This window comes from Oncorhynchus keta, chromosome 20, assembly GCF_023373465.1.
Source record: "Oncorhynchus keta strain PuntledgeMale-10-30-2019 chromosome 20, Oket_V2, whole genome shotgun sequence".
NCBI lineage: Eukaryota > Metazoa > Chordata > Actinopteri > Salmoniformes > Salmonidae > Oncorhynchus > Oncorhynchus keta.
The window spans coordinates 1,251,398-1,279,197 of NC_068440.1; the positions used below are offsets into that span (position 1 = coordinate 1,251,398).

The following is a 27,800-nucleotide window of genomic DNA, read 5'->3' on the forward strand; positions in this document are numbered from 1 at the left end:
CCCTCACCTGTTCAAAAGCAACTCTCTCTTGCTTTATCCAAATCATAACTAAAACATTTTATGAATTTGGGCTGGATAATTCCAGTTTTTAAATATTTTAGTTAATAATAGTCCTTAGTGCTTACTTTAACTCAAATTCAAACTTATAATTTTAGCACATATCATCCCCATTAAAATGTAAATGTATAAACTAAAAAAATAAAACTTTTACTACAAGTAATAACTATTCTCATTTACAGCCCCCTTTGTCCCTGTTTTCCTGTCATGAGTGGCCTGGTAATGACAGATCAGTAACTCAATGCATACTTTAGTCCAAACTGTTGGCATTGTGTAAACTCAGAAGTGCTTAAAAGTCACTGTCGTATTGCACGCCCATGTCGCTCTTTCTCCAGCTGGTTACGGAGAGCTTTGAGGTGAACACACACTGTTTGTGGTCAAATTATTCCTACCATATGCATTAAGACACAATCTGACGTCACCTTCCATGATAACTCCTTTATTCTACTGGCAACCTCTCAGAAGAGTTACCAGATCATGAAGTTATCGACCTAACCCCTCCTAGAATCCCATACTCCATAAATCCCAATCTGGTGAAATTTGTATCGAAACAAAAATAAAAAAATGAAGAAAAAAAAATGAAATCATCAATACATGTATCACAATCCATTTGGAGTAACTGTCATCCCTTGTTAACATATATTTTCCCTTCTATATGCAGACTGAACAAAGTATATTTGTATATTTACCCAAAGACCATAACCCCAGGGAACTGGCAATTGTCCCTTTGAACACGTGATTCAAAAACAACATGTTAAAAAATAAACATATTCAAATAACTAGTCAGCTTAGATTACAACTCCTTATAATTTCCTAACAAAATAATAGAATTTCAAAGTAATGGTACGATTTGAATAGAGGCTGGTGTTTTTCATTAATTTTATAATTGAATCCCGCCTGTTTCGATCATTTCTAATGAGATTGATCAGGTCTCATAGGAAAGTCATCGACACCATTCAAATATTTCCTCTCACTCTTCTTTCCCTGACCTTCTGAAACCATTTAAATACCTTTCAAAAACATTCCCATCATTCTGCATACCCAATGTGAAACTGAATTGAAATACAAAATAAATCCCACAGTGTCAACACCACTAACCCATATTCATAACCAGTAAATGGTGTGGGCTCCGGGCAGCCGAGCGGAAATGGAGGAAAACTCGCCTCCCTGCGGACCTGGCATCCTTTCACTCCCTCCTCTCTACATTTTCCTCCTCTGTCTCTGCTGCTAAAGCCACTTTCTACCATTCTAAATTCCAAGCATCTGCCTCTAACCCTAGGAAGCTCTTTGCCACCTTCTCCTCCCTCCTGAATCCCCCCCCCCCCCTCCCTCCCCTCCCTCCTCCCTCTCTGCAGATGACTTCGTCAACCATTTTGAAAAGAAGGTCGATGACATCCGATCCTCGTTTGCTAAGTCAAACGACACCGCTGGTTCTGCTCACACTGCCCTACCCTATGCTCTGACCTCTTTCTCCCCTCTCTCTCCAGATGAAATCTCGCGTCTTGTGACGGCCGGCCGCCCAACAACCTGCCCGCTTGACCCTATCCCTCCTCTCTTCTCCAGACCATTTCCGGAGACCTTCTCCCTTACCTCACCTCGCTCATCAACTCATCCCTGACCGCTGGCTACGTCCCTCCCGTCTTCAAGAGAGCGAGAGTTGCACCCCTTCTGAAAAAACCTACACTCGATCCCTCCGATGTCAACAACTACAGACCAGTATCCCTTCTCTCTTTTCTCTCCAAAACTCTTGAGCGTGCCGTCCTTGGCCAGCTCTACCGCTATCTCTCTCAGAATGACCTTCTTGATCCAAATCAGTCAGGTTTCAAGACTAGTCATTCAACTGAGACTGCTCTTCTCTGTATCACGGAGGCGCTCCGCACTGCTAAAGCTAACTCTCTCTCCTCTGCTCTCATCTTTCTAGACCTATCGGCTGCCTTCGATACTGTGAACCATCAGATCCTCCTCTCCACCCTCTCCGAGTTGGGCATCTCCGGCGCGGCCCACGCTTGGATTGCGTCCTACCTGACAGGTCGCTCCTACCAGGTGGCGTGGCGAGAATCTGTCTCCTCACCACGCGCTCTCACTACTGGTGTCCCCCAGGGCTCTGTTCTAGGCCCTCTCTTATTCTCGCTATACACCAAGTCACTTGGCTCTGTCATAACCTCACATGGTCTCTCCTATCATTGCTATGCAGACGACACACAATTAATCTTCTCCTTTCCCCTTCTGATGACCAGGTGGCGAATCGCATCTCTGCATGTCTGGCAGACATATCAGTGTGGATGACGGATCACCACCTCAAGCTGAACCTCAGCAAGACGGAGCTCCTCTTCCTCCCGGGGAAGGACTGCCCGTTCCATGATCTCGCCATCACGGTTGACAACTCCATTGTGTCCTCCTCCCAGAGCGCTAAGAACCTTGGCGTGATCCTGGACAACACCCTGACGTTCTCAACTAACATCAAGGCGGTGTCCCGTTCCTGTAGGTTCATGCTCTACAACATCCGCAGAGTACGACCCTGCCTCACACAGGAAGCGGCGCAGGTCCTAATCCAGGCACTTGTCATCTCCCGTCTTGATTACTGCAACTCGCTGTTGGCTGGGCTCCCTGTCTGTGCCATTAAACCCCTACAACTCATCCAGAACGCCGCAGCCCGTCTGGTGTTCAACCTTCCCAAGTTCTCTCACGTCACCCCGCTCCTCCGCTCTCTCCACTGGCTTCCAGTTGAAGCTCGCATCCGCTACAAGACCATGGTGCTTGCCTACGGAGCTGTGAGGGGAACGGCACCTCAGTACCTCCAGGCTCTGATCAGGCCCTACACCCAAACAAGGGCACTGCGTTCATCCACCTCTGGCCTGCTCGCCTCCCTACCACTGAGGAAGTACAGTTCCCGCTCAGCCCAGTCAAAACTGTTCGCTGCTCTGGCCCCCAATGGTGGAACAAACTCCCTCACGACGCCAGGACAGCGGAGTCAATCACCACCTTCCGGAGACACCTGAAACCCCACCTCTTCAAGGAATACCTAGGATAGGGTAAGTAAGGGTAAGTAATCCTTCTCACCCCCCCCCCCCCCAACAAGATTTAGATGCAAGTGGCTGTTCCACTGGTTGTCATAAGGTGTATGCACCAATTTGTAAGTCGCTCTGGATAAGAGCGTCTGCTAAATGACTTAAATGTAAATGTGTGTATGTGCTGGTGTATGTGTGTGTTAAACCATATATCGAAAATCAACAGAAATGGCCAGGCCTTCCCATGCTTTATTCAGCATGCACTACCCTTAGTCCCAGTACACACCCATATGATATTATATGATTGGTCTCTCACTGTCATAATCATGTACAAATATTCTGGTATTGTTAATAGACCAATTTCCAATCAACACATGTAATATCTGTTTCACTTTAGTGTCACGCCCTGACCATAGAGAGCCTTTTTATCCTCTATTTTGGTTAGGTCGGGGTGTGACTAGGGTGGGTAATCTAGGTTGTTTTATTTCTATGTTGACCTGGTATGGTTCCCAATCAGAGGCAGCTGTTTAGCGTTGTCTCTGATTGGGGATCATATTTACGCAGCCATTTCCCCACTGTTTTTTTTGTGGGATCTTGTTTATGTGTAGTGGCCTGTGAGCACTCCATTACTTCACGTATCGGTTGCTTATTTTATTGTTTTGTGCGTTACACTAATAAAAATAGGTGGAACCCATATCACGCTGCACCTTGGTCCGAATGTTATTTCGACGATCGTAACACTTAGATTGTTCCTGTTAACCATTCTAAATGTAATACTTTTTCTGGTCGCAAATGTAGTCAATTTCTCAGCTGAAGAAATCAGTGATATTTGATCCTAGGCTTCTAATAAAAAGTTGTTTTAGACATGGTCACCTATGTCTCCCTTAATTAACATACATTGCACTTCCATTTTTCCTGCAAGCAAGAATTCTATTCAAGACCCATCAGATAATACAGTGTTCCATTAAGTGGAATTGACCCCATTTTAAAATAAACAATTCCAGAGCCCATTTCCAGTAATCCTATCAGTTTACCCTGTTGCATTAGTTTAGTAAAATACAAAACTGTTGTTTCCCAAATGTAGAACCTTCAAAAAGTTAGTGCTGTCTTATCAGCTTGGCAGTCAATACTTATTTAATTCTGCTTGTATATTACTGGACACTGCTCCACGTAATGGAAACAGATTATAATTTTATAATACATTAGCTTCCTGCTCAAATTCACTGAAGTTACTCAACTATAAAACCAAGCAACAATAATCAAAAACGGTCAAAGAATGTTTCTCATACCTCTACTTCAAATGTCCCACTACCTGCTTGCTTTCAACCGCAGCTAATCGTTTTTCCAATCTCAAGGTTCAATCCCTCTACTCATCCTTTAACCTTGTATTGAAACTTCAGCCTATCAAATTACTAAAAGGTACTAATAACATATTACTATTCACATACTGTCAATGCTCATCATGTTTACATCAATCCTCCTTATCAATGACTATATTTGTTATCACTAACCACTGCTTCACACTCAGTAAACATCTATTATTTTAAGATGAACCTGTAATGTGCCTAATGTAGAAAATACATCAGCCAATTCTTAATCAATTCAAATTTGAAATTCTTATTCTCCAAATGACTGTCTTTTGTTACCTTCACTAGTCTAGATCTCTTCCCTTAGATTAATCAGAGTTTGTTCTGACACTAGAATAGGGAGTATTGCTGATCTGCCATCAGCTGTTAAACGAATTGGGCCATCACTGGAATTAACTGTGTTTATCCTGAGAATCCTATAGTTTTGGCATATTTGCCAGACATGGGGAGATGAGAGGCATAATTTGGATTTACACATGTGTAAGTGGCTCCAGTATCTATCATCATGGGTGTGCCTCTGTTCTCTATTTGAACCTGCAGCATAAGTTCTTGATCAGCTCTCGTGGATATCATTGAATACTGACCCTCCCCTGTAGGATTCTCTGGGCATCCCTAGTATCCCTGATTAGGCCCCACCCATGGGTTCACAGGGCCCTGTGGTTGTCTCTGATTGTTTTGCCAACCATTACAATGTTCATAAACTAACTAAAACATTTGAAAGTTCATTTTAGGTTTAGTAACCTCTTTGCTAATTATTTTACCCCTCCCTTCTATAATCCAATCCTTCTATTAAGTATTTTCCAAGGTAGGGCTATCCACTTCCCCGGACAATAATTAATTAGTCACGGCACTTAACACCTTGTATTAGAATCTATACTACAATGTCTGCAAATGTATTACTGGATAATACAGATGACTTAATGTCTTATACCAGTATATCGCATCAAATATCACTATTATTGATAACCCATGTTACCAAAACCATTCACACTTGTCTTCCTATTTCCACATAATATTTCATAACAGTTCAACTTTTCTGGTTTCCTTCCTGCACCTTGCTCTGTCTCCCCTTTCCTTTCCAGTTCCTTTTATTTGACCTAAGAGGGCACAGAGTCTCCTTATCATCTTTCACCTCTATTTCTCTCTTTATTTCCACAACTCCAAACACCAGGGGGTATTACCCCATAAAGAGAAACTATCATTTCTAAAACCTCTGTCCTCCACGATCAAAAATGGCTGGAAATCGGTGGTAATCATTTTAGCCAATGCAATATCAATTTGGTCTTGTTTTGATACAGACATGGACTTTGGCATAAACTGGTCCATAGAAGACTGGGCTGCTGTTGGTCGCGGAGTAGGCCTACTTGACTGGGTGGATACATCTCCATGTGTGGAGGTGCTGGCTCCATCACTATCACTAGCAGGCCCGCTAGTTTCTTGAAACTCTGCTACAATTAGCTTCACAGTTGGGTGCACATATGCCGATGTAGGTTGTGCGTATAACCGGCTTTATATGAGATTTTGTTTTGGCAAGTTCTACACTATGCTCTAACATGCTACTGTGCTTCCGAATAATTTTCCAGCTGTTGTCTTCACAGCTGTCCTTCCTCTCTCTCCTCGGCTGCTAAGTGTGTGAACGAATGTGTGCTTGAGCATTTAGGCCTATATTATTTTATTTCCTTTGTCGTTATTTGAATGAGTTAATTCTACTCATTTAAATCTTTTGATTTTTAATATCCTAAATGATTTTATATTTTTATAAATACATTCGGCTCTTCTGATATGCGAGCCAGCTCTTAGAGCCGACTCGTCACTATTAACTCGATACATTTAAGCAAATATATTACAGTAGATATTTGCTCTTAGCATCGCATTCTACACTCTGTCTGCAGTGCACATGTATATCCATCGTAGGAGAACACACCGGGGATAACGTTACCACCCACTGCCCAGTTTGCAAGCGTCTTCTAATTAATCATGGCGCCATCGTAGGAGAGCACACGGGGATAACGTTACCATCCACTGCCCTGTTTGCAAGCGTCTTCTAATTAATTATGGCTTTGGGTGTAGTAATAGTTAGTTAGCCTGCACACCCTGCTGTTTTTACTTCGACCAAAGAGTATGCATGGGAAATTGGACAAAGGTAACGTTATATACTACCTGCGTTTACAACACAAAGGTCTAAGAACTGCAGCATGTTGAAAAAAATAGGCTAAAACGGAACACTGTGACATACCCTCCCCCTTGCCTTGGTTGCTAAAGCTAACGTGTTCACTTAGCTAGCTGACTGGCTAAAGCTAAGAATCACTTAGCTAGCTGACTGGCTAAAGCTAACGTTCACTTAGCTAGCTGACTGGGCTAACGTCGTCCGCGGAAGTGGACAGTGAATGTTTTTGCGGGAAGCTTCAGGTGAGAAAATACGTTTTTTTGCAACACAATTTGGTTAACCGAAGAAATTGAGTTATTCAGCCATAGTTAGCTAGATATGTAGCTAGCTATACTAGTTTATAGTTACCATTAAGACATTTGGATTAGCTAGCATAGTACTCGTAATACTAATGCTAGCTAAATATGGAATTGGGTTTAATTTAGCTAAACTAAGCTAGCGTTACTAACTGTCGCATTAGATCCGCCAACTTCAATCTGATTAATCAGGCAAGATACGTTAGCGTTTATCTGATTAATCAGGCTGTAATACACACTTCGCGTTAATTTGTATACGAATAATAGATTATTTCACAACCTGCTTAATCAGACTACGCTAACGTTAGCTCGCTAACGTTACCTCATAACATTCACTTTCTCTAACGTTACCTCAACATTCACTTTCTTCGCAGTCGTTGTGCAGTTTGGACCTTTTCATTACAGTAAAATAAGAATTCGTTTGTTAATAGCTTACACTTAATACCTCTTTGAACTAATGAAAGGCGTTGTGGTGTTTTATCAACAACCGTGTAACAGTTCACGTGCCAAATGTGTTGATTTGTTGGGCGATTGACGATTTGTTGTTAAGTCAAATGGCTCAATGTTTACATTACAACGCCAATTTTAATATCTAAACAAATAATGAAAGCATGGCCTGCAGTTAAATGTTATGAGCTCTTAGAAAAGCAGAAGGAAATTGACAATGTTTTGTCAACAGGACCAGAACACAGACCTACTGTTGAAACCCTGAGAGCACCCATTAGATAGGTGTCACAGTCTCCCAAGTGATGGAGAGTGGGGATGATGAGATGGAGATGACCGTGGGGGAGCTTCAGGGCTGGATACAGGAGGAGGTGGAGAATCAAGACTTGGTGAAACTCAGGAGGACCCAGCTGGCCCAGATGCAGAACCTAGTGCAGCGGAAGGAGAAGCAGGCCCTCTGCACCCGCACCCTTTTCAACACTGCCTGCGAGTGAGTGTTTTTCAGCCTGTTGGCTTAAGTGTTTTAGACTGGTCCCAGATCTGCTGTCATGTCGACTTCTTGTCAGTTTCTCATGCCATATAGAAATGTTTGACTTGACCGTGAGAAGTGGCATTGGTAAGAGCACAAACAGATCTGGGATCAGCCTATAAGTTTTGTTTTCTTGGTCTGCAATGCTTGCATCTTATTTTTATTGCAGCTTATTTTTATTGCAGCTTATTGGATAACTGTCATTCATATTACATTAACCCAGCTCAATGTAAAATTGTAACATTCCCTATACCCATCATGAGGTTACTACAACCTAGCCTACGGATGAAAGTTTATAACGTAGGTGCACAGGTCAGGTCAGAGAGAGAGACAAATTGGAGTAATAAAGGTGACATTCAATACCGCTATGCACACTCTTTCGTACATCTAGCTGATCTAGGGTGTAATCAATAGTCAAAACAGCTGCAAACGAGAGTTTCTCTATATATATATTTTTTAAAATCTGCAGATTGAATTACTAGGGGTGTGCCGAGTACTCGGACAAAACAAGTATTGTAACGGTGTTGTAATTATCTGTGATAGGAATAATTCATTCAGTCACTCGTTACATGGCACAAGTCTCCCCTTCTCCAAACATCATGTATGAATCAGAATCCGTAGCTGGTCGTTGTTGTTCAATATACCTATTTTCTGTCTACTTTGCTGGGGCGATTATGGTTGATTTTTGTCTGTCTACTTGGCATCGTTTAGTAGGCCTACTTTGTCTGTCTGTGTATAATTATTCCGTTGCTAACGACGTCTGTAGTCATGCTGTGATCCAAGCCCATGCTTCCTTGCTATTATTTATTTTCGCCCAGGCATGTTTACAGAGCGACAGATCAAAATTACAAATGTAGATATTTTATTTTGATTGTACAAATGTTGTGGCATAAGGGTCAGGAGAGAAGTTTTGCTCCTCTCGAAAGTTACATGAGGAAGAGGCGTCACTACAGTCTCTGGGTCGAATCCAGGATGTATCCCATCCGGCTGTGATTGTGAGTCCCATAGGGTGGCGCACAATTGGCCCAGTGTCGTCCACGTTTGGCCGGGGTAGGCCGCCATTGTAAATAAGAATTTGTTCTTAACTGACTCGCCCAGTTAACTTCTTGCGTCGAGCCATCCGGGATCGTGAATACAGCCTCAAGCTCATTACCATAACGCAACGTTAACTATTCATGAAAATCGCAAATGAAATGTATCTATTTGCTCTCAAGCGTAGCCTTTTGTTAACAACACTGTCATCTCAGATTTTCAAAATATGCTTTTGAACCATAGCTAAACAAGCATTTGTGTAACAGTATTGATAGCCTATTATAGGATTATGCCTCTATTTCAGCATGCAACATTTTCCACAAAAAAACAGAAAAGCATTCAAATAAAATCATTTACCTTTGAAGAACTTCGGATGTTTTCAATGAGGAGACTCTCAGATAGCAAATGTTCAGTTTTTCCTGAAAGATTATTTGTTTAGGACAAATCTCTCCGTTTTCTGCGTCACGTTTAGCTACGAAAAAAAACCTGTATCCAGGATTGTGTAAATCTATCCGCAAGCTCATTAGCATAACACAATGTTAACTATTCATGAAAATCGCAAATCAAATGAAATGAATCTATTTGCTCTCAAGCTTAGCCTTTTGTTAACAACACTGTCATCTCAGATTTTCAAAATATGCTTTTTAACCATAGCTAAACAAGCATTTGTGTAACAGTATTAGTATTAGCCTTTCATAGGATTATGCCTCTATTTCAGCATGCAACATTTCCCACAAAAAAACAGAAAATAATTCAAATAAAATCATTTACCTTTGAAGAACTTCAGATGTTTTCAATGAGGAGACTCTGTTAGATAGCAAATGTTCCGTTTTTACAAAAAATATTATTTGTGTCGACTAATCGCTCCGTTTTGTTCATCACGTTTGGGTAAGGGGAAGAAAAAAAAAGTCATTAAAACGCGACCTTTTTTCCAAATTAACTCCATAATATCAACAGAAACATGGCAAACCGATGTTTAGAATCAATCCTCAAGGTGTTTTTCACATATCTATCAATGATAAAATCCATCTTGGCAGTTGACTTTCTCTTCTGAAGAAATAGAACGCGCATGGACCTACAGATCACGCAATAATTTCGACACAGGACACCGGGCGGGACACCAGGTAAATGTAGTCTCTTATGGTCAATCTTCCAATGATATGCCTACAAACACGTCACAATGCTGCAGACAATGGGGGGGAAACGACAGAAAGCGCAGGCTCATTCCTGGCGCATTCACAGCCATATAAGGAGACATTGGAACACATAGAATCTGGGGCATTTCCTGTATGAAACTTCATCTTGGTTTCGCCTGTAGCATTAGTTCTGGGGCACTCACAGATAATATCTTTGCAGTTTTGGAAACGTCAGAGTTTTGTCTTTCCAAGGCTGTCAATTCCATGCATAGTCGAGCATCTTTTCGTGACAAAATATCTTGTTTAAAACAGGAACGTTTTTTATCCAAAAATTAAAAGAGCGCCCCCTATCTCGAAGAGGTTAAATAAAGGTTAAATATATATATATTTTTTAAGGTACTTGGTTCCACTTTCTTAAAGCATTGAACAAACAAGAACAGGTTCTCACCAGTTCTCACTGTCTATGGGTCTAAGGGGAGTGATAAGATCTTTAGAGCCTCAACAGATGGAACAAGAATTCAGCCTGGCTGAGTCTTTAGGAGCCAGTAATAAATCACTCCTTTGTGTGGTGTGTGAGGAGGGTACTGGACAGTTGTGGAAAATTACCAGTGCCATAGTACTATAAAACCAAAAGCTTACCTTGACTCAGTTTTTGTTGGATAGCCTTAGCCAGCTAGCCAACATAAATATCATTCCTCTCTGTTTGAGTAGGCTAAATTAGCTAGCTGCATTAGCTAGTAAGTGAAATAAAATAATAAATAAATGATTTTGTTAACCTGTTAAACTATTGGCTAGTCAACTACTCACCACATTTTATGCACTGCAGTGCTATCTAGCTGTAGATTATGCTTTCAGTACAAGGTTTATTCTCTGATCCTTTGATTTGGTGGACATCATATCAGTTTGTGCTGCAAGAGCTCTAATAGGTTGGAAGACGTCCTTCGGAAGTCCATAGGAGGTTGATGGAAGAACCATGAGCCTCCTAGGACTTCTATTGAAGTCAATGTACTCAAAGGAGGATGGAAAATAGTTGTCCTGCAGCTGGTAGTTTGGTATTTTACAGTCTAGTCCCATCGCTGCAACTCCCATACAGACTCGGGAGAGGCAAAGGTTGATAGCCGTGTGTCCTCCAAAACACAACCCAGCCAAGCTGCACTGCTTCTTGACGCAATGCCCGCTGACGCGGAAGCCAACCGCACCAATGTGTCAGAGGAAACACTGAACACCTGGCGAGCATTTCAGTGTGTATTGCGCCCGGCCCGCCACAGGAGTCGCTAGTGCGCGATGGCACAAGAACATCCCTGCTGGCCAAACCCTCCTCTAACCCGGACGATGCTGGGCCAATTGTGCGCCACCCCATGGGTCTCCCGGTTACGGCCGGCTGCGACAGAGCCTGGACTCGAACCAAGATCTCTAGTGGCACAGCTAGCACTGTGATGCAGTGCCTTAGACCACTGTGCCACTCGGGAGATAAGTGTTTGTTACTGTAATTTCATAATTCCAATATGTTTTCTTTAATTGAATTCACTTAGTCTATTTTATGAGAATTTGTAAGATTCTTATTTGCATAAAATAGACAGAGACCAGTCTTATCAAAAATAGATAATAATATTTATTCTCGGAGCGCGCTGCCATGTAACCACAAACAACAGTTTATATACAAAATATGACGTCATAGGTTATAAAATATTATTTCTCCCAACAGTTCAAAAGTTCATTCGAGATAAACCTTCTGAAGTTTTCATCCATCACCATTCAGCAGACAGTTCCAACTAAATGGAAAACCTAAGGAAACACACACTGCCTTATCTAAACAGCCCAGAGCTAAGTTGAGTCGGTTCAGCCATAGGTTAATGACCCTTTCTGCTTACTTAAAAAAAACACTTCCAATCTTCTCCAACCTGGCTGGAATGGTATTTATTTATTTTAATTACCTCCTTTTTCAGGCTCCACAATCCCTCACTTATGAATTCATATTGTTAATCAGATATAATAAAACAGAGTATAAGTTTACTTAGTTACAGTTCTATTTAAAATGGGGATATTGTTTAGTCATTATTCCTAACAGTGTTTCAATCAGTTATTTGATGACGTGAATATATTTAGAATTAGTTTTATCTAAAAAGGATACATTTTTAATATTTCACTTTTCATTTTTTAGAAATTCACTGAGTAGGATGATCCTCCCTTTACTCCTCTGAGGAGCCTCCACTGTAGCATATACATGTGCGACTGTTGTCTGCAGCAGTGCTATTGGACTCGTGGCTGTGGATTTGTTGTGCACTGATTTGACTGTTGACATTCCAAAGGCTGCAGTTCCGAATTCTTCGGAAGCTTCTGTGCATGTGTAGGATTCTCTACTTTATGCACAGTCTCTGCTCTACTCGTTCGAATCTAATCTAAATCAATGTCTGCAAGATCACATAATGATCGATTCTACACAGAACCGACTATAATAGCATAGTATAACGTTACTGTAAGACAAAAACAACCTCACTTCCCTCATGCGGACAACTCAACAGCACTAAGCACTAGGCAAAATATGTGCTTTGATTGAAACAACACAGGTATGCTACAGTTTGTTAACCTTTCTAGCGCAGGGGAACCCCTCTACAACATTCTGCTGAAAAGGCAGCGCCCGAAATACAAAAATATATTTTTTTAAATATGTAAGTTTCACACATTAACAAGTCCAATACAGCAAATGAAAGATAAACATCTTGTTAATCTACCCATCATGTCCAATTTAAAAAATGCTTTACAGCGAAAGCACCACATATGATTGTTAGGTCATAGCCAAGTCGAAAAAACACAGCCATTTTTCCAGCCAAAGATAGGAGTCACAAAATGCAGAAATATAGATAAAATTAACCACTAACCTTTGATGATCTTCATTAGATGACACTCATAGGACATCATGTCACACAATACATGTATGTTTTGTTCGATAATGTGCATATTTACACCCAGAAATCTCAGTTTATATTGGCGACTTATGATTTTGCAGAAACACTCATAATAAACATTGAATAAAGATACAAGTGTTATTCACAGAATTAAAGATAGACTTCTCCTTAATGCAACAGCTGTGTCAGATTTTTAAAAAACTTTACGGAAAAAGCATCATCTGAGAACGGCGCTCAGAACCCAAAACAGCCATTTTGGAGTCAACAAAGTTAGAAACAACACCATAAATATTCACTTACCTTTGATGATCTTCATCAGAAGGCACTCCCAGGAATCCCAGGTCGACAATAAATGACTGATTTGTTCCATAAAGTTTGTCATTTATGTCCAAATAGCCACTTGTTGTTAGCGTGTTCAGCCCAGTAATCCATCTTCATGAGACAAAAACTCAAAGTTCCGTTACATCGTTTTTAACATAAAACATCAATAATGTTCCAACCGGAGAATTCCTTTGTCTTCAGAAAAGCACTGGAACGAGAGGTAACTCTGTCGGGAGCGCGCGTCTTGAGACCAAGGCACTCTGCCAGACCACTGACTCAGAGGTCTCATGAGCCCCTCCTTTACAGTAGAATCCTCATTCAAGTTTCTAAAGACGGTTGACATCTAGTGGAAGCCGTAGGAAGTGCAACTTTATCCATATCTCAATGTGTATTTGGTAGGCCAAGCTTTGAAAAACTACAAACATCAGATGTCCCACTTCCTGTTAGGATTTTTCTCAGGTTTTCGCCTGCCGTATGAGTTCTGTTATACTCACACACATCATACAAACAGTTTTAGAAACTTCAGTGTTTTCTATCCAATACTAATAATAATATGCATATATTAGCATCTGGGACAGAGTAGGAGGCAGTTCACTCTGGGCACGTTATTCATCCACAAAGGAAAATGCTGCCCCCTACCCCAAAAGGCTACAGCCCTCTGCTCTAAAATTAGCTCACTGTACATAATAATTCTAAACAATATTGTACTTCAAAACAACACTACTTAACTCAGGAAGATCTAAGTGTATATTCCCATGAAACTGATTCGAGATCAAATGGTTGGCATGTGTCGTGGAAATTTCCTGTATTACCAAATCATGAGGGCAAACCACACACAAGTCAGTTGTCATAAAGTCCATCTTTAATTATATGAGGTTCACCATAGCCTTGTGACTCTCAGATCAATTCAGTGTCTATAAATGAGAGTGCTTACAAAAGTCCGTAGTATCATTTATAGTCAAGACACACCCATCAAAACTCACATGACGAATAACAGGTCTTAGGAACATTATACAAGGAACCTTATACAAAGAACATTTTACCAGAAAAAAGAGTATCCCATAATTTATAGCATTAGCTATAGCATTAGCTATAAATGATCATTCAGTTTGGTCTCCAAATCGAAGCTCTTATCTCGTTCTTGGTAACACTTAGAACCAAACATTACCTCATCCAATGGAATATAGCAATTACACCCCTCCTGGACAAGCTTACAGAGACGTGACTGGCACACAGCCATTGTGGAGCCAACCTAACTGGTTCCCCATTAATCACACCATCCCTTCACATGGTTTAGGAATAGTTAGACACATTCACAGATAAGACTAACCCGACCTCTCCCCTCTCTGGGCCCAAGTAACTTTACCCACATAAACATGCTTATGAAAATTAATAAATCATCTTTTATTTTATTATCTTTATAAATGTTACCTAAAGGATTCTGATTCTGCCGCGACACATGCAGATGCTGTGTGGATGTTTCACCAGTAAATCTTTAAGAATTATAATTCATGATTGAGTGAGAAATGTGAAGGCAGGGTGACCATAAAAATATGTGCGTAGAGGTAAAGAAACGTGCGGCAGAATGTGGGGAAGAAGCTTCTAGGGAGGGCGGGAACAGGGCTGTTACCTTCGGGACCGCAACCTCTGCCTTGACTGTTTCTCCACAGGTCTGTGGTGGAGTGTGAGACTGTTATGAAGGCGCTGTACAGCAAACTGGGCATGGAGTACAGAGACACAGACTCTGAAGATGAAGGAGTGGGCCAGCAAAGCATAATTGAGATTGATGATGGGGACGCTGACAGAAACGACAACACCATGGCCACAGACGGAGGTAAGGGATTGAGGGAGATGTTGTTTCAATGGGAACAGAGGGGATGGGATGTGATCTTCAATCTCAATACGTTATGCTTTATTGTTTTAATCTCCGTTCTATCGTTTTCTCAGTTGCTGCTTCCGATTCGGCTCCTGGAGAAGTCCCAGCTACAGACAGTGACACAGAAAATGTGAGAACTTAGCCAGATAGGATGTAAATGCACACACTTCTACGTGTGTGGTCTCGGCCATGCTCCTGACATGCTTTTCTCTCATTCTTCCTTAGTACAATGACATGGCAGATGACATGGAGAGCATGCCATCCTCTCCAGCTGTGACCACCCCTTTTGTGACTGTAACTGTTGCCCCAAATGAAGCCTCAAACTCTAATGATACCCCAGCAACTCCCCTTGCTGAGTCAGAGTCTGAACCACCAAGTCCACAAGAAGACAGCGACGATGAGTATACTCCATCAAAATCAAAAAAGATCTCAACAAAACGTCCAGAGTCCAGCAAACGTGGACGGCCGAGAAAAGGTGAAAGGAAGAGAAGAGAATCTGTCCGAACCAAGCATCAACTTGTGTCGTACAGGGAAGACTCCCCTTCTACCCCAACAAATCCTTCTGTGCCATCGAAACCACAAAAGCCCAGAGCAGGTGACTGCTCTGCATCGACAAAACAGCAGAACTCAAGCAAAGGTGCTACAGCTTCCCCACCAAAATTACAGGAGGCCAGCAAAAGTGGTTCCACTGTCCCATTAAAACAACAAGAGGCCAGAAAAGGTGACTTGTGCTTTGCATTTTGGACTTCAAATGTCTGACCTTGTTTTGTATTATTGGTCTTCTCTAAATTGCTTTTAACTTGATGTCAGTGATATATCTTTAATGAACATATTTAGTTCTCATGGTGGTCTTCTCGCTCTCTCTGACAGAAACGTCCACTCCATTTGTGGTGACCAGCGTGTCGCAAGCTCCGACACATGCACCAAACCCTGCCACTCAGCCACCGCCCGGCCTCACAGAGGAGGAGATTAAGACTGATATGAAGGTCCTGGCTAGGAGGAGGACCAAGACCTGGCACTCAGGAAGGATTACAGAAATCAAACCATCAGGTAAGAACACACACAACCACTGATTTATTTATATTCTCATTGTATTTGTTTGTAATGGTATAGATATGTCCATTCGTCTATGCTTGATGTGTTGTAATGTATGCACAGAGCTGCAAACAAAATGTCCCCATGGGGACAATAATCTCTTCTTATCTCAAGTCACTTTGACATATCTAGTCATAAATCTGCTTTTATATCAGTTCATGTCCTTTACAGAATTCTTTGTTTTCTCCATGTTCTCTATATCTCAACCATTGACGCTCCACAGAGAATGGAAGCAGGTATAAGGTGGACTTTAGCGAGAAAGGGAGAAGCATGCTGTCAGGACACCACATAGCCTTTGACCAGACTGCTTCACTGGAGAGGCTGTATGTGGGTGTGCGCGTGGTGGCCAAGTTCAAGGACGCCGAGCAGTCCTGGTTCTACTCTGGCATTCTGGCTGAGCTCCCCAACCGAAAGAACCGCATGAGGTATGAGCGTGTGTGTGAGTAGGGCTGTGGCGTTCATTACATTTTGTCAGCCTTTCGATTGTCATGCAAATAATTGCCGGTCTCACAGTAATTGAGCATTAATTAACATAAACACGTTTAGCATCTCATGGCTTACACCATAACCTACAAGCCACTGATGTGGACCTTTGGAACATAAATCCATTTAATATAGCCTACACCCCTCAAACTCAACTCTGGACCTCGAAGCCAGTTCCTCTGCATATTGTAATTGTTCCCCTCTAATCAGGGACAGTGTACATTTATCAGGTAGAACAGCCAGCGTAGCAGCCATATGTGATAGTATTATGTGTGATTGGTTGGATGATATTATATGTAAACATCATGCTGAATGTGATCCATCAATGTCTTAGTAAAAAGCTCTGTGGTGCTCCTTCTTGTGTTTCAGGTTCCTGGTCTTTTTTGATGACGGCACACCTTCCTATGTTGGTTTGCCGGATCTTCACATTGTTTGCAGACCACGTAAGAACAGCCTCAGACTTAAATATATATATATTTTTTAAAGTCTCTCTTATACTCAATACTTCTTGGCTCAATCTTGTTTGATCCTCCTACCAAATGTAGGATGTTTTATTCAGATCCAGCTGTAGTTGGGTGAATCCACAAGTAATTTGAGTTATCCATTTTTCAATTATTTGGCTTGTACGGAGCAGCAAAACTCATACGCGGGTTGTTGTCATGCTACAAGTTTAATCTGCAATGCAGGTGTTGGTGAGATTCTTGCAGATACCACACAGACTCACTCAAGCTAAGCCTCCTGTCTCTCTCTATCGACTGCAGTGCCGGAGGTGTGGGAGGACATAGAGGATGAGGTCAACAGGGAGTTCATCAAGGATTACATCAAGGTGTATCCCAACCCGCCTATGGCCCAGTACAGACCAGGCCAGCCCATCAACGTGGAGTTTGAGGGGATCCAGAGGAGGACAGAAGTAGAGCAGATTGACTGCAGCTTGTTGTGCGTCATCTTCAAGGTGAGAAGCTACAACTACTTAGTCTGTAACCATGAATTAAATTGATAGTGATTGACTTGCAGTATATTGTGCCTGGTATTCTGGTTATGCTTTCCTAACTGAAGTCTAATTATTCACTGACACACATAATGCCAAGCCTTTTTTCCTGTATGTCTCACTGTGTGGTAAAGTGTGTCTGTGTGGTGTTCTCAGGATGACGAACATAAGGAATGGGTGTACCGAGGCTCTCTGCGTCTGGAGCATATGGCCAACATGAAGAAACGTGTTGAGGAGGCAAAGGATAAACCAACAGTGACACGGCCCAACAGTGGTAAGTGTCTGTCTTATCTCCTTTTTATTCTGTGCCCTGTTGATAAATAATGAACACATCTACAGCCTTGTGTTTGTCTGAATGAATATCTACATCAGCCATCAGGACAATGTGTTTATTTAGCGAGCACACTCTTTGTCCATCACCCAGGGGGAGCAGTTTCGTCTACTACTACAATCCACCAGACTAGCACGGCTGCTGCCAACAAACCTCACGTCAACCCCTCGTCAACAGTAATACCAGCGCAGGTCACTTCCAACAATGTCAGCCAGGGCCAGCCAGCTGCTGGTAAACAGTCGGCATCCGTAGGGTGAGTAGAATTTGTCTTGTGTTTATACTGTTTCTGTACTCTTTTCAAAAGTGTGTCTTGCATGAATTTCTTGAATATGTATTTACTGCATACATTATTATTCAATTTTATTAGGGTGGAAGGTAGCCTAGCGGTTAGAGCAGGGGTGGGCAATTCCAGTCCTCGAGGGCCTGATTGCTGTCACAGTTTTACCCCAGCTAACACACCTGACTCCAATAATCACCTAATCATGATCTTCAGTTTAGAATGCAATTTGATTAATCAGCTGTGTTTGCTAACCCCCTGGGTTAGAGCGTTGGGCCAGTAACCCATGTGGCGGAAGAATCAGAATAAGTTGTGTAACAGATCATTAAGATGTCTTATCTGCATAATATGCTTAGGTGATATACTTGTTATTAGAATGTATCCCTTCGGACTCGGTTGCACTTCTTCCCTCAGCTGGGGCTTGTCACAAGAATTTTCAATCCCAATGATGATAACTAAACAATTATTTAAGCTTTGACCCATCCCTGAGATTTGTAAGACCCTGGGTTTAATAATAATTAGGCAAAGACTCAGCTTCTGCAAAAGGTTCGTAAGCTTTATTGAGAGAACATTCTAAAGTCAACCAAAATTTGAACAGTCTTTATAACCCCCTCTACACACACACACACACACACACTTTTATCGCTTTAATACCAGCCTTGGCAGTTTCTCGCCGTTCTCTCCTCCCTAGGTTAGAGCCCTTGAAAGGGCCCTCCTGTTGTCAGCTTTTTCAGAGTTATCATGTGTAGTCTACCTGCCTCTGTTTTCTCAACCATACATTTCTCCCTCTTAACTTGTCCCTCACATACATTATTGGAATATAGTCTTATTATTCTAATACATTTCACATAGTCTTATACGTTTCTGGGTGGAATTCTTTAGTCATTACTTTAAACATATAAATTCTCTTATCAGGCTCAAGTCACCTGGGGCCCAGAGAGGGGAGAGGTCAGGCTTGTCTTTCACATGTCCCTGGTGCTATGCAGAATATCAGAAAGGGAAGAGGATAGGAGGGAACGTTGTCTTCATATGTGAATGTGTCTCCCTATTCTTAAACCATGTGAAGGGATGGTGTGATTAATGGGGAACCAATTACTTGTCTCCACAATGTTTCTGCGCCAGTCACTCCCTCCTTTGGCATTGGGGGATGTGTGTGGTAGTGTCTGGAACCATTGTAAGTCATCTCTGATGTTGCACTTATCCTTGGATAGTGTATGACCTAGAGGCCTTACTCCCCTCAGTGAGCTTGTCCAGGAGTGGGGTCAAGAAGATGTTTTTCTTGAGATGGGAGTATCTGGAGTTGACAATTGGTTTATGCCATTGGATGAGTTGGTGTTTATGTGCTATGAAGTACCAGGAACGAGATTGGAACCTCGTCTTATGAACCAAAATGAATGGTCATTTATAGCGAATGCTCTCTGGCTACGGGATACTCCTTTCTCATTTAAAAAGTCTCACCTTGTGACCTGTTCAAAACATCTGTGGTTTGCTATGTCGAATAATTTACATGTTTTAAAGATACTGATTAAATAATTCTACCCTGAAACGTAACCATTAGGGAGTATATTTTATGTAGCATGTATAAGGAATAATTAAAGTATTAAACAGAAGTCCAATTAGATTGGACTGGGAGAGAGAAATGTGTGTGTGCCTAAGAAAATACCGAAGAACAATTCAACTGTTTGAACCGACCTGGCAGGAACTCTGAGAAACGTATGAGGACAGGGAGTACTTCTCAAGGTTTCCCTAATCTCGGGGAATGGAACTGTCGGCTGGGCAGTGATACACAGTGGTGAGAACTATAAAGAGAAACTCACCTACTGTTTGGGTGGAAGTATGTGCGTAGGATACCTAATGTTTGTGTGGAAGTATGGGCGCAGCTATAAAATGGATGTCTTTGTATAATGGACTTTAGAACGTTCTCTGAATAAACTGCTATCTTTACTTTTTACTTTTACCTTTATTTAACTAGGCAAGTCAGTTAAGAACAAATTCTTATTTTCAATGACAGCCTAGGAACAGTGGGTTAACTGCCTGTTCAGGGGCAGAACGACAGATTGGTACCTTGTCAGCTCGGGGATTTGAACAATGAGACCTTTCGGTTACTAGTCCAATGCTCTAAACACTAGGCTACCCTGCCGCCCCAAAGGCGGCATTTTTTGAATATGCTGACTCTTTGACTAATTTTTATTAAACCCATGGTCTTCCAGATCTCTGGGATTGGTCAGAGCTATTGATTGTCAGTTATTATCATTGGGATTGGAAGATTCTCGTGACACACCATGACACACACACCGTGACACAGGTCCAATATAAGTACCCTTTATTTAACCTTTTGGATCCTTGTTTCAGGCTGTCAACCTTTCCTCCCTCGTTCATTCTCCCTCAAACCTATGTCATCTTCTCCCTGGTCATGTCAGGAGGCCCTTTGGCCAGGATCGTACGACTGACAAGGAGTCGTCTGTCATCACAGCTAAAGGTTCGGTCACCTTCACTCCCCACCGTTGCTGCCCCGCCTGCCTGAACTGCATCCGGTCAAAGGTCGAGGCCAAGCACCGCGGACGCAACCCGCTGCTCATCCCCCTGCTCTGCGAGTTCCGCCGCATGAAGGGCCGCCACCGGGTCAATAACAAGGTGGGTGTAGGGTGAAGTTTCCCCTAGATGCTGATCATGGGTTAGTTGGGCAGTTTCCCCTCTAATGCTTCAGGTTAGGATTGCGGGAGGTGGAGCTGATCCTAGGGGAAACTTCACCCCTGGTCAGTAACAAGGTGAGCACCTAGCTAACTGGACTGTCTGGAACATCATACGTTATGATACAGAAGTCTGCCATTACCTATAGTTATTACTCAGCTCCAGGGGTGTTAGGTCATGCCTGATGCTGTGCTCTTCTTAACTGGAGAATTTGGAGCAGAGCAATTGCTACATTTCCATAGTCACAGATGAAAAATAATGTATAGTTCTGTTGTCATCCAAGATTCATACCTGTAGTTCCTCCTCCTGCCCTCTGTCTCTCTCAGACGTATTTCCACATATTTTACCGGTCGCCGTGTGGCCTCAGCCTGAGCAACATGACTGCTGTGCAGGACTACCTTCAACAGACACGCTGTGACTTCCTCTTCCTGGACATGTTCTGCCTGGACCCCTTTGTGTCTGTGACCACCACTCACCAGCCCCGGCCCTACAAGATCAACATCCCAGACCTGACGCTGGGCAGAGAGAACCAGCCGCTGTCCTGCATCAACGAGCTCAACAGCATCCGGCCACTCTCGGTGATCTACAACAAGCAGCGTGTCGCAGCCAGTGGGGTCTCCATCAACACCAGTTCAGACTTTCTGATGGGCTGCGACTGCACCGACGGCTGCAGGGACAGGTGTGTGTCACAAGGGTTAAAGTTCTCCATCACTACAACTTATTTCCTTAAACTTTTTTTAAAGACTGGACAAGCAGTTTAATAGATGTACAAAATATCCCTCTTTCCCTAAAAGCATGATGGTCATTATTTTTTGTTTTACATGAAAAGGGAGGTTAACTTGACCCCTCCGACAATCGATCTAAGATCGACTTAAGTTTCAGTCATGGTATTTTTCTGTGGTTGCTTTCACCCCTAGTGTGTCATCGTGGTGCCATGTTTTTGATACTTTGCATTACAGAAATCAAGGAGTATGTACCAAGAGTTAAAGGTAGTAGCCAATGAAGAGGGGTGTAAAATTCCCTAATGTGGCACATCTAAAAAAAAAAAAAAAAATCATGTCAAATTACAGCTCGTCTATATCCATTCACCCAATGGCGATGTCTTAATCGGATTATATTTGGGGTATGTAGAGTTTTGTTTTGACATAAGCATTTATGGACATGTGTATTGTGTTGATGTAGGTCGGCATGCTCCTGTCACCAGCTGACCATCCAGGCCACAGCCCTGTTGCCAGCGGGCCCTGAGGACGTCAACGCTGGCTACACACACAAGAGGCTGGAGAAACGCCTCTCCACAGGGTGAGGCTGTTAATTGACAGATGGAAATGATCCATCAATCGCAATATCCATTTGACTGTTGGTCTCAGATTTCTCCTTCCTCTCAAGCTCTTTCTCTGCATTTGTTTTTGTGACATGCTTTGAGAGCGATGTCTGAAAAGCCCTTATTATTATTATTATTATTATTATTTCTATATCAACCACCTCCCTCTGTCGGCAGTATATATGAGTGCAATGCACTGTGCCGCTGTGACCCACGGGTGTGCTCTAACCGGGTGGTGCAGCATGGCCTTCAGCTGCGGCTACAGCTCTTCATGACCGTGGGGAAGAGCTGGGGAATCCGCTGCCTGGATGACATTGCCAAGGGCACCTTCATCTGCACCTACACTGGTGAGTGAGCTAGTAATCTAACCTAATTTAACCCAACACAGACCCCTTTAGTCGACTGGTCAATTGTTTGGTCAATAGGCTGTTAGTCAACCAAGATTTCTTTAGTCGAGCAGTAGCAAAATGCGCTTTCTCCCTCATTGGATAGCGGTCGCTGTCCACGGTTCTGAAACACATCAGTTGAATTGGTGCCTTTTCCTTTACTATGTTGCTATGTGCATAATTGTCACGAGAATTTTCAATCACAATGATAATAACTAACAATCAATAAACGTTGACTAATCCCCGAGGTTCGTAAAACCCTGGGTTTAATAATAATTTGGCAAAGTCTCCGCTTATGCAAAAGGTTAGTACGGTTTATTCACGAGAACGTTCTGAAGTCCATAATACAAAGACATCCATTTTATAACTTGCTCCCCACTTACGCACATACTTCCACACAAACAGTAGATATCCTACGCACATACATACACACGAACAGTAGGTGAGTTGTATCCTTCCCCAGAGTTCTCACCACTGTGTATCACTACCCAGCCAACAGCTCCATTCCCCCGAGATTAGAGGAACCTTGAGAAGGACTCCCTGTCCTATCATAAGTTTCTCAGAGTTCTAGCCAGGTCGGGTCAAACACAGTTGAATTGTTCTCTGTATTTTCTTAGGCACACACATTTCTCTCCCTCACAGGTCTCTTCTGAACCTTGTTGGACTTGAATACTTGAATTTTTCATTATACATGTTACATAAACTAATAATTACTAATTATTTATGTTTCAGGGTGGGGTTCTGTAATCATTACCTTTAAGCATATAATTCCCTTATCAATAATAGCAAAGTTAACCAGCATATTGGTGTTTAGAACAATGCCGTGGCGACAGCAGCAGAATGAGGAGATGAAAAAACAGCCCTTGCCTTAATTGTCTCAAGTGAGGAGAGGAAACCGCAACTTAATTAGTTCTATAGTCAATTAGGTCTGTAATCAATGGCCTAACTGTTAAATGTGCCTGGCTTTATAAATTATCAATATATCTACAGAAATAAATCCTGCTTCTGTTGCCTGTTTGTTTAATAGACTACTGATTCTGTGAGCACCAAACCTCATGCAACAACATGTCAAGTAAACAATTTCACAAATTGATAAAAAAATGTTTTTAATCTTTCTTTTGCTGTAATAAAGACTGTACACTTTTTTTGTGTTAGCACAGCCTCTCTGGTATTATTTTTAATGGATTTAGTGTTTACACCAAATATTTATAATAATAGCGCTCCTTTTTCTTGATCTCCTTCTTGATGCTATTATTATTATAATAGTAATAATGTAATTAACTTTAGTAGGCTTAGTATTGCAACCTTGAATAACCACCATCGAGCTGTAGGCCTAAAAGCACATCCTGTTTAGAAAACAAAAACAGTAACTGATTGGATAAATTGAACGAAGTGCTGCGCATAAGGGATATATGAATGGCCTACAAGTAGCCTATCAACTTTCACAGTGAATGATTTTGTTTATATGTTTTGTGCGTATAAATTGAATATTGCCAAATGCATCAGTAAAAAGTATTGAGCCTATTTAATGCAACCCTTGCTGTTAATAGATGGCAAAGCAGCAGCATACAACTGACCTAAACGTTTGGAAATGATGAGTTAACTTTCTCATCCGTATTGCAATTGCACTGTTTAGCTGACTCTGAAGGCTTGAGGGCATTTAGGACATACTGCAGATCACTAAAATATCCTCATGATTATGATCACACTTCATCAATTCTAATATTATGGCGACACTAAAGGAAATATGGTTTAGGAACTTGGGAACCAAGCTCGAGTTATCAGTGTGGCCTAATCACCTAGACATGTTGAAATTCTGTATCTTCACGCCAATAATTAAAAACCTCCAGGTTTCCTTCATAACTGTCAATTTATTGGGGGAAAGAAAATAGAATTACTGGGGGCAGTTTGGGTGGGGGGGACAATCCCGTCCGAATCGTTATTTAGAATAAGGGACATTCTAGTAATGCTAGTCCCGTGCGAGTAGGTCTTTGGTCACGTGCATGCGATGCATACAAGGGTTGAGGGGGAATAGGTCATGTTTTTCCTAATTAATTGAGGGATTTTGGAACTTTTCAGTCACATGTTTAATTATCTGTGGTGGTCGCTACAGCAGGGAGGAGAGAGACCACGGGTGCTAACTGTCTATTTTCTTATACAGTGCAGCAAGTCTGAGCCAGGCGGCACAATCAAATCAATTGCGGTCGGACTCCCTCTAGTAATTTGTGTGTCTTAATTATTTCATCAAACAGTTTGCCTAAAGCGTCAGGAAAAAAAACATGTTTATACATTTCTACCAATCAATTGGTCAAAAGAACAGACACCTCTTGGTCGACCAAGATTTTTTTTATTTAAATTTTTTTTTTTTTTTAACCTTTATTTAACCAGGCAAGTCAGTTAAGAACATATTCTTATTTTCAATGACGGCCTGGGAACAGTGGGTTAACTGCCTGTTCAGGGGCAGAACGACAGATTTGTACCTTGTCAGCTCGGGGGTTTGAACTCGCAACCTTCCAGTTACTAGTCCAACGCTCTAACCACTAGGCTACCCTGTTGGGGACAGCCCTATTACATACACTATTAGTCTTATTCTGCAATGCAATATATATATATATCATTTTATTGCTCAATACAAGCCCTCTAGTAGTGTTGCCCTCTTCTCTCCTTCTACTCATTCTTCCTGTTATATTCCACACAATGCTCACAACCTTTTCCTTTGCCATCTCTCCCCTTAGGGATAATCATGAACAAGAAGAGTTTGAGCACAGAGGGCAACATGTACATGGTCAACCTGAACCACATAGAGGGAGCTGAGAGCAAGGAGGGTTACGAGAGTGAGGCCCGCTGCTCCGACAATGAGTCAGGTACAGACATGCAGAGCCTGGCCTCACCTGCAGCCATAGCATCAGATCTACCCTATTTGTGTATTATGTTTACATGAATGTGAAAAATAATATATAATAATATATATGCCATTTAGCTGACGCTTTTATCCAAAGCGACTTAGTCATGTGTGCATACATTCTACGTATGGGTGGTCCCGGGAATCGAACCCACTACCCTGGCGTTACAAGCGCCATGCTCTACCAACTGAGCCACAGAAGGACCAAAGATACACTGGGTTTCCATGTCGATTCATGAACTATAAATACACATACCCAGTGGGGACACAGAGATCACGGAGTGCAAAGAGAAACAGAACTGATCATCTCTGTAATGTTGCGGCCTCTGTTCTCCATCAGGTTCAGAAGAGCCCATAGAAGAAGACAACAGTGAACATGATGAAGAGGGAAACCATGACAAAGAGCCGCTACGTATGAAGAACTTATATGATGAAGAACCCAGTGACTATGAGGACAGTTATGAGGACAAGGATTATGATGTCAGTGAAGATGATGGCGGCTCTGATGATGACTTCAGGCACAACGTCTCCTCTATGGAGAGGAGCTACGTCACCCGCAGGCATGCCAAAATACTACAGGAGGGTAAGAGGAAACAGTAAATACAGAATAAACATGGAGGGAAACTAAAAAGTTTACTGAGGTTCAGTAGATAATTCATTCTTATTTGGTTTGATAAATGTTAGTTTCTCAAAATACTGTAGGAAGGTAGAGGAAAGTAAAGCACAGACAAAAATCTAGACAGAAACATCTATGAATTCTCCACTTTTGGGATTTTTTTATTTTAAATGTTTGTTTTTTTGGTTCCCAGACTAATCAAATGACACTTCTTTCATAGACCCAGCGAAGAAATCGGGCTCTGCCGCCAAATCTTCTGACCAGCAGGATGGTACAGCAGAGGGAAATGACAAGGAGGCCTCAAATGCCACTAGGCATTTCTTTGATGGGGAGGAGTCATGCTACGTCATCGACGCAAAGCTGGAGGGGAATGTGGGTCGTTACCTCAATGTAAGTCACGAGGAGGAATATTCAGAGGGTATCATGTGTTGGATAGTATGCCCTGACTGTATTTGACCTATATCCATACTTCTCAGAGATCTGCCAACTATACATCTGATAAGGGAATTTATATGTTTAAAGTAATGACTAAAGAAGTCCACCCTGAAATGTAATTATTAGACTAAAATCCAATAAGGTTTGGTTGAGACAAGTTAAGCGTGAGAATTGTGTGACTGAGAAAACAGAGGACAATTTAACTATACATGACCTGACCTGGTTGAAACTCTGAAAAACTTATGACAGGAAAGAGGCCCTGTCAATGTCCCTCTACTCTAGGGAGGAAGGGAACGGCATGGAATTGCCAGCTTGGTAGAATAGTGATAAACGAGGAATGTGGATGTGGGGAAAGATACAGCCCACCTACTGTTTGTGCACGTGTAAGTAGGTGGGGGTGGGAGTTATAAAGTTATTGTCTTTGCATTTTTGACTTTAGAACGTTCTCTGAATAAAGCTTACGAATCTTTTGCAGAAGCTGAGTCTTTGCCTAATTATTATTATTAAACCCAGGGTCTTACAAACCTCTGGGATTGGTCAAAGCTTAAATAGTTGTTTAGTTATTATTGGGATTGAAAATTTATGACATCTTATCCTTTTTTTTTCTCTCTACAGCATAGCTGCCAACCAAACCTGTTTGCGCAGAATGTTTTTGTGGACACACATGACCTTCGATTCCCCTGGGTGGCCTTCTTTGCCAGCAAGTTAGTGACCTTCTGTTATGATATTATCTATTGCTTGGTCTTTTAAGAATCCAAGCCAGGATTAATATGGGTTCTGCTCATGCCTTTGGCTCTATAATAAATGCCCATGCCCAGGTGGACTAAAGCATGTGTATTATAACATACACTTCAGTATATTCATCATATTGTCTTTTTATTTTTCAGGCGCATTAGAGCTGGTACAGAGCTGGCGTGGGATTATAAATGTGAGCTTGGTGTGAAAAGGTCGTCAAGAGTCCTGAATTGTCGCTGTGATCCAGAGTGCAGGGAAAAGTTATGAAAGCCCATACTACTACTTCCAGCTTCACCGCTGCAGTAAATGTATGAATATACTGTAATAGGTAGTCTTAACCTTTTTTCAATAAAAAAATGAACGTTTTTGTATTTTAATCATGCACCGAGTTTTTTTTGTTC

The 27,800-nt window shown here is 41.9% G+C and overlaps 1 protein-coding gene across 2 annotated transcripts; it reads left to right on the forward strand.

Annotated features, from left to right (window-relative positions):
* Positions 1–6,325: 6,325 nt before the first annotated feature.
* On the forward strand, positions 6,326–27,776 carry LOC118399124 (histone-lysine N-methyltransferase SETDB1-B-like). Of its 2 annotated transcripts, none has more exons than XM_035794935.2 (20): positions 6,326–6,841; positions 7,575–7,829; positions 14,934–15,097; positions 15,211–15,269; positions 15,365–15,860; positions 16,010–16,189; positions 16,458–16,659; positions 17,087–17,160; positions 17,479–17,669; positions 17,862–17,979; positions 18,130–18,289; positions 20,734–20,947; positions 21,331–21,683; positions 22,187–22,303; positions 22,503–22,672; positions 25,447–25,575; positions 25,954–26,196; positions 26,450–26,619; positions 27,280–27,368; positions 27,552–27,776. In XM_035794935.2, exons 2-20 carry the CDS (start codon positions 7,645–7,647, stop codon positions 27,664–27,666), a joined length of 3,429 nt encoding a protein of 1,142 aa, XP_035650828.2. In that variant the 5' UTR covers positions 6,326–6,841; positions 7,575–7,644; the 3' UTR covers positions 27,667–27,776. The 2 variants fall into 2 exon arrangements, with proteins under 2 accessions (XP_035650828.2, XP_035650829.2); XM_035794936.2 differs by having other exon boundaries at positions 6,326–6,575.
* The last annotated feature ends 24 nt before the right edge of the window (positions 27,777–27,800 follow it).

What these genes read in the sequence shown, in the direction of transcription:
- LOC118399124 (XM_035794935.2), top strand. Translation starts at nt 7,645, where the DNA reads ATGGAGAGTGGGGATGATGAGATGGAGATGACCGTGGGGGAGCTTCAG. An exon ending in TCACATTGTTTGCAGACCAC is followed by an intron (nt 17,161 to 17,478) that starts GTAAGAACAGCC and finishes TATCGACTGCAG; the next exon opens with TGCCGGAGGTGTGGGAGGAC. An exon ending in GTGGCCTTCTTTGCCAGCAA is followed by an intron (nt 27,369 to 27,551) that starts GTTAGTGACCTT and finishes TTTATTTTTCAG; the next exon opens with GCGCATTAGAGCTGGTACAG.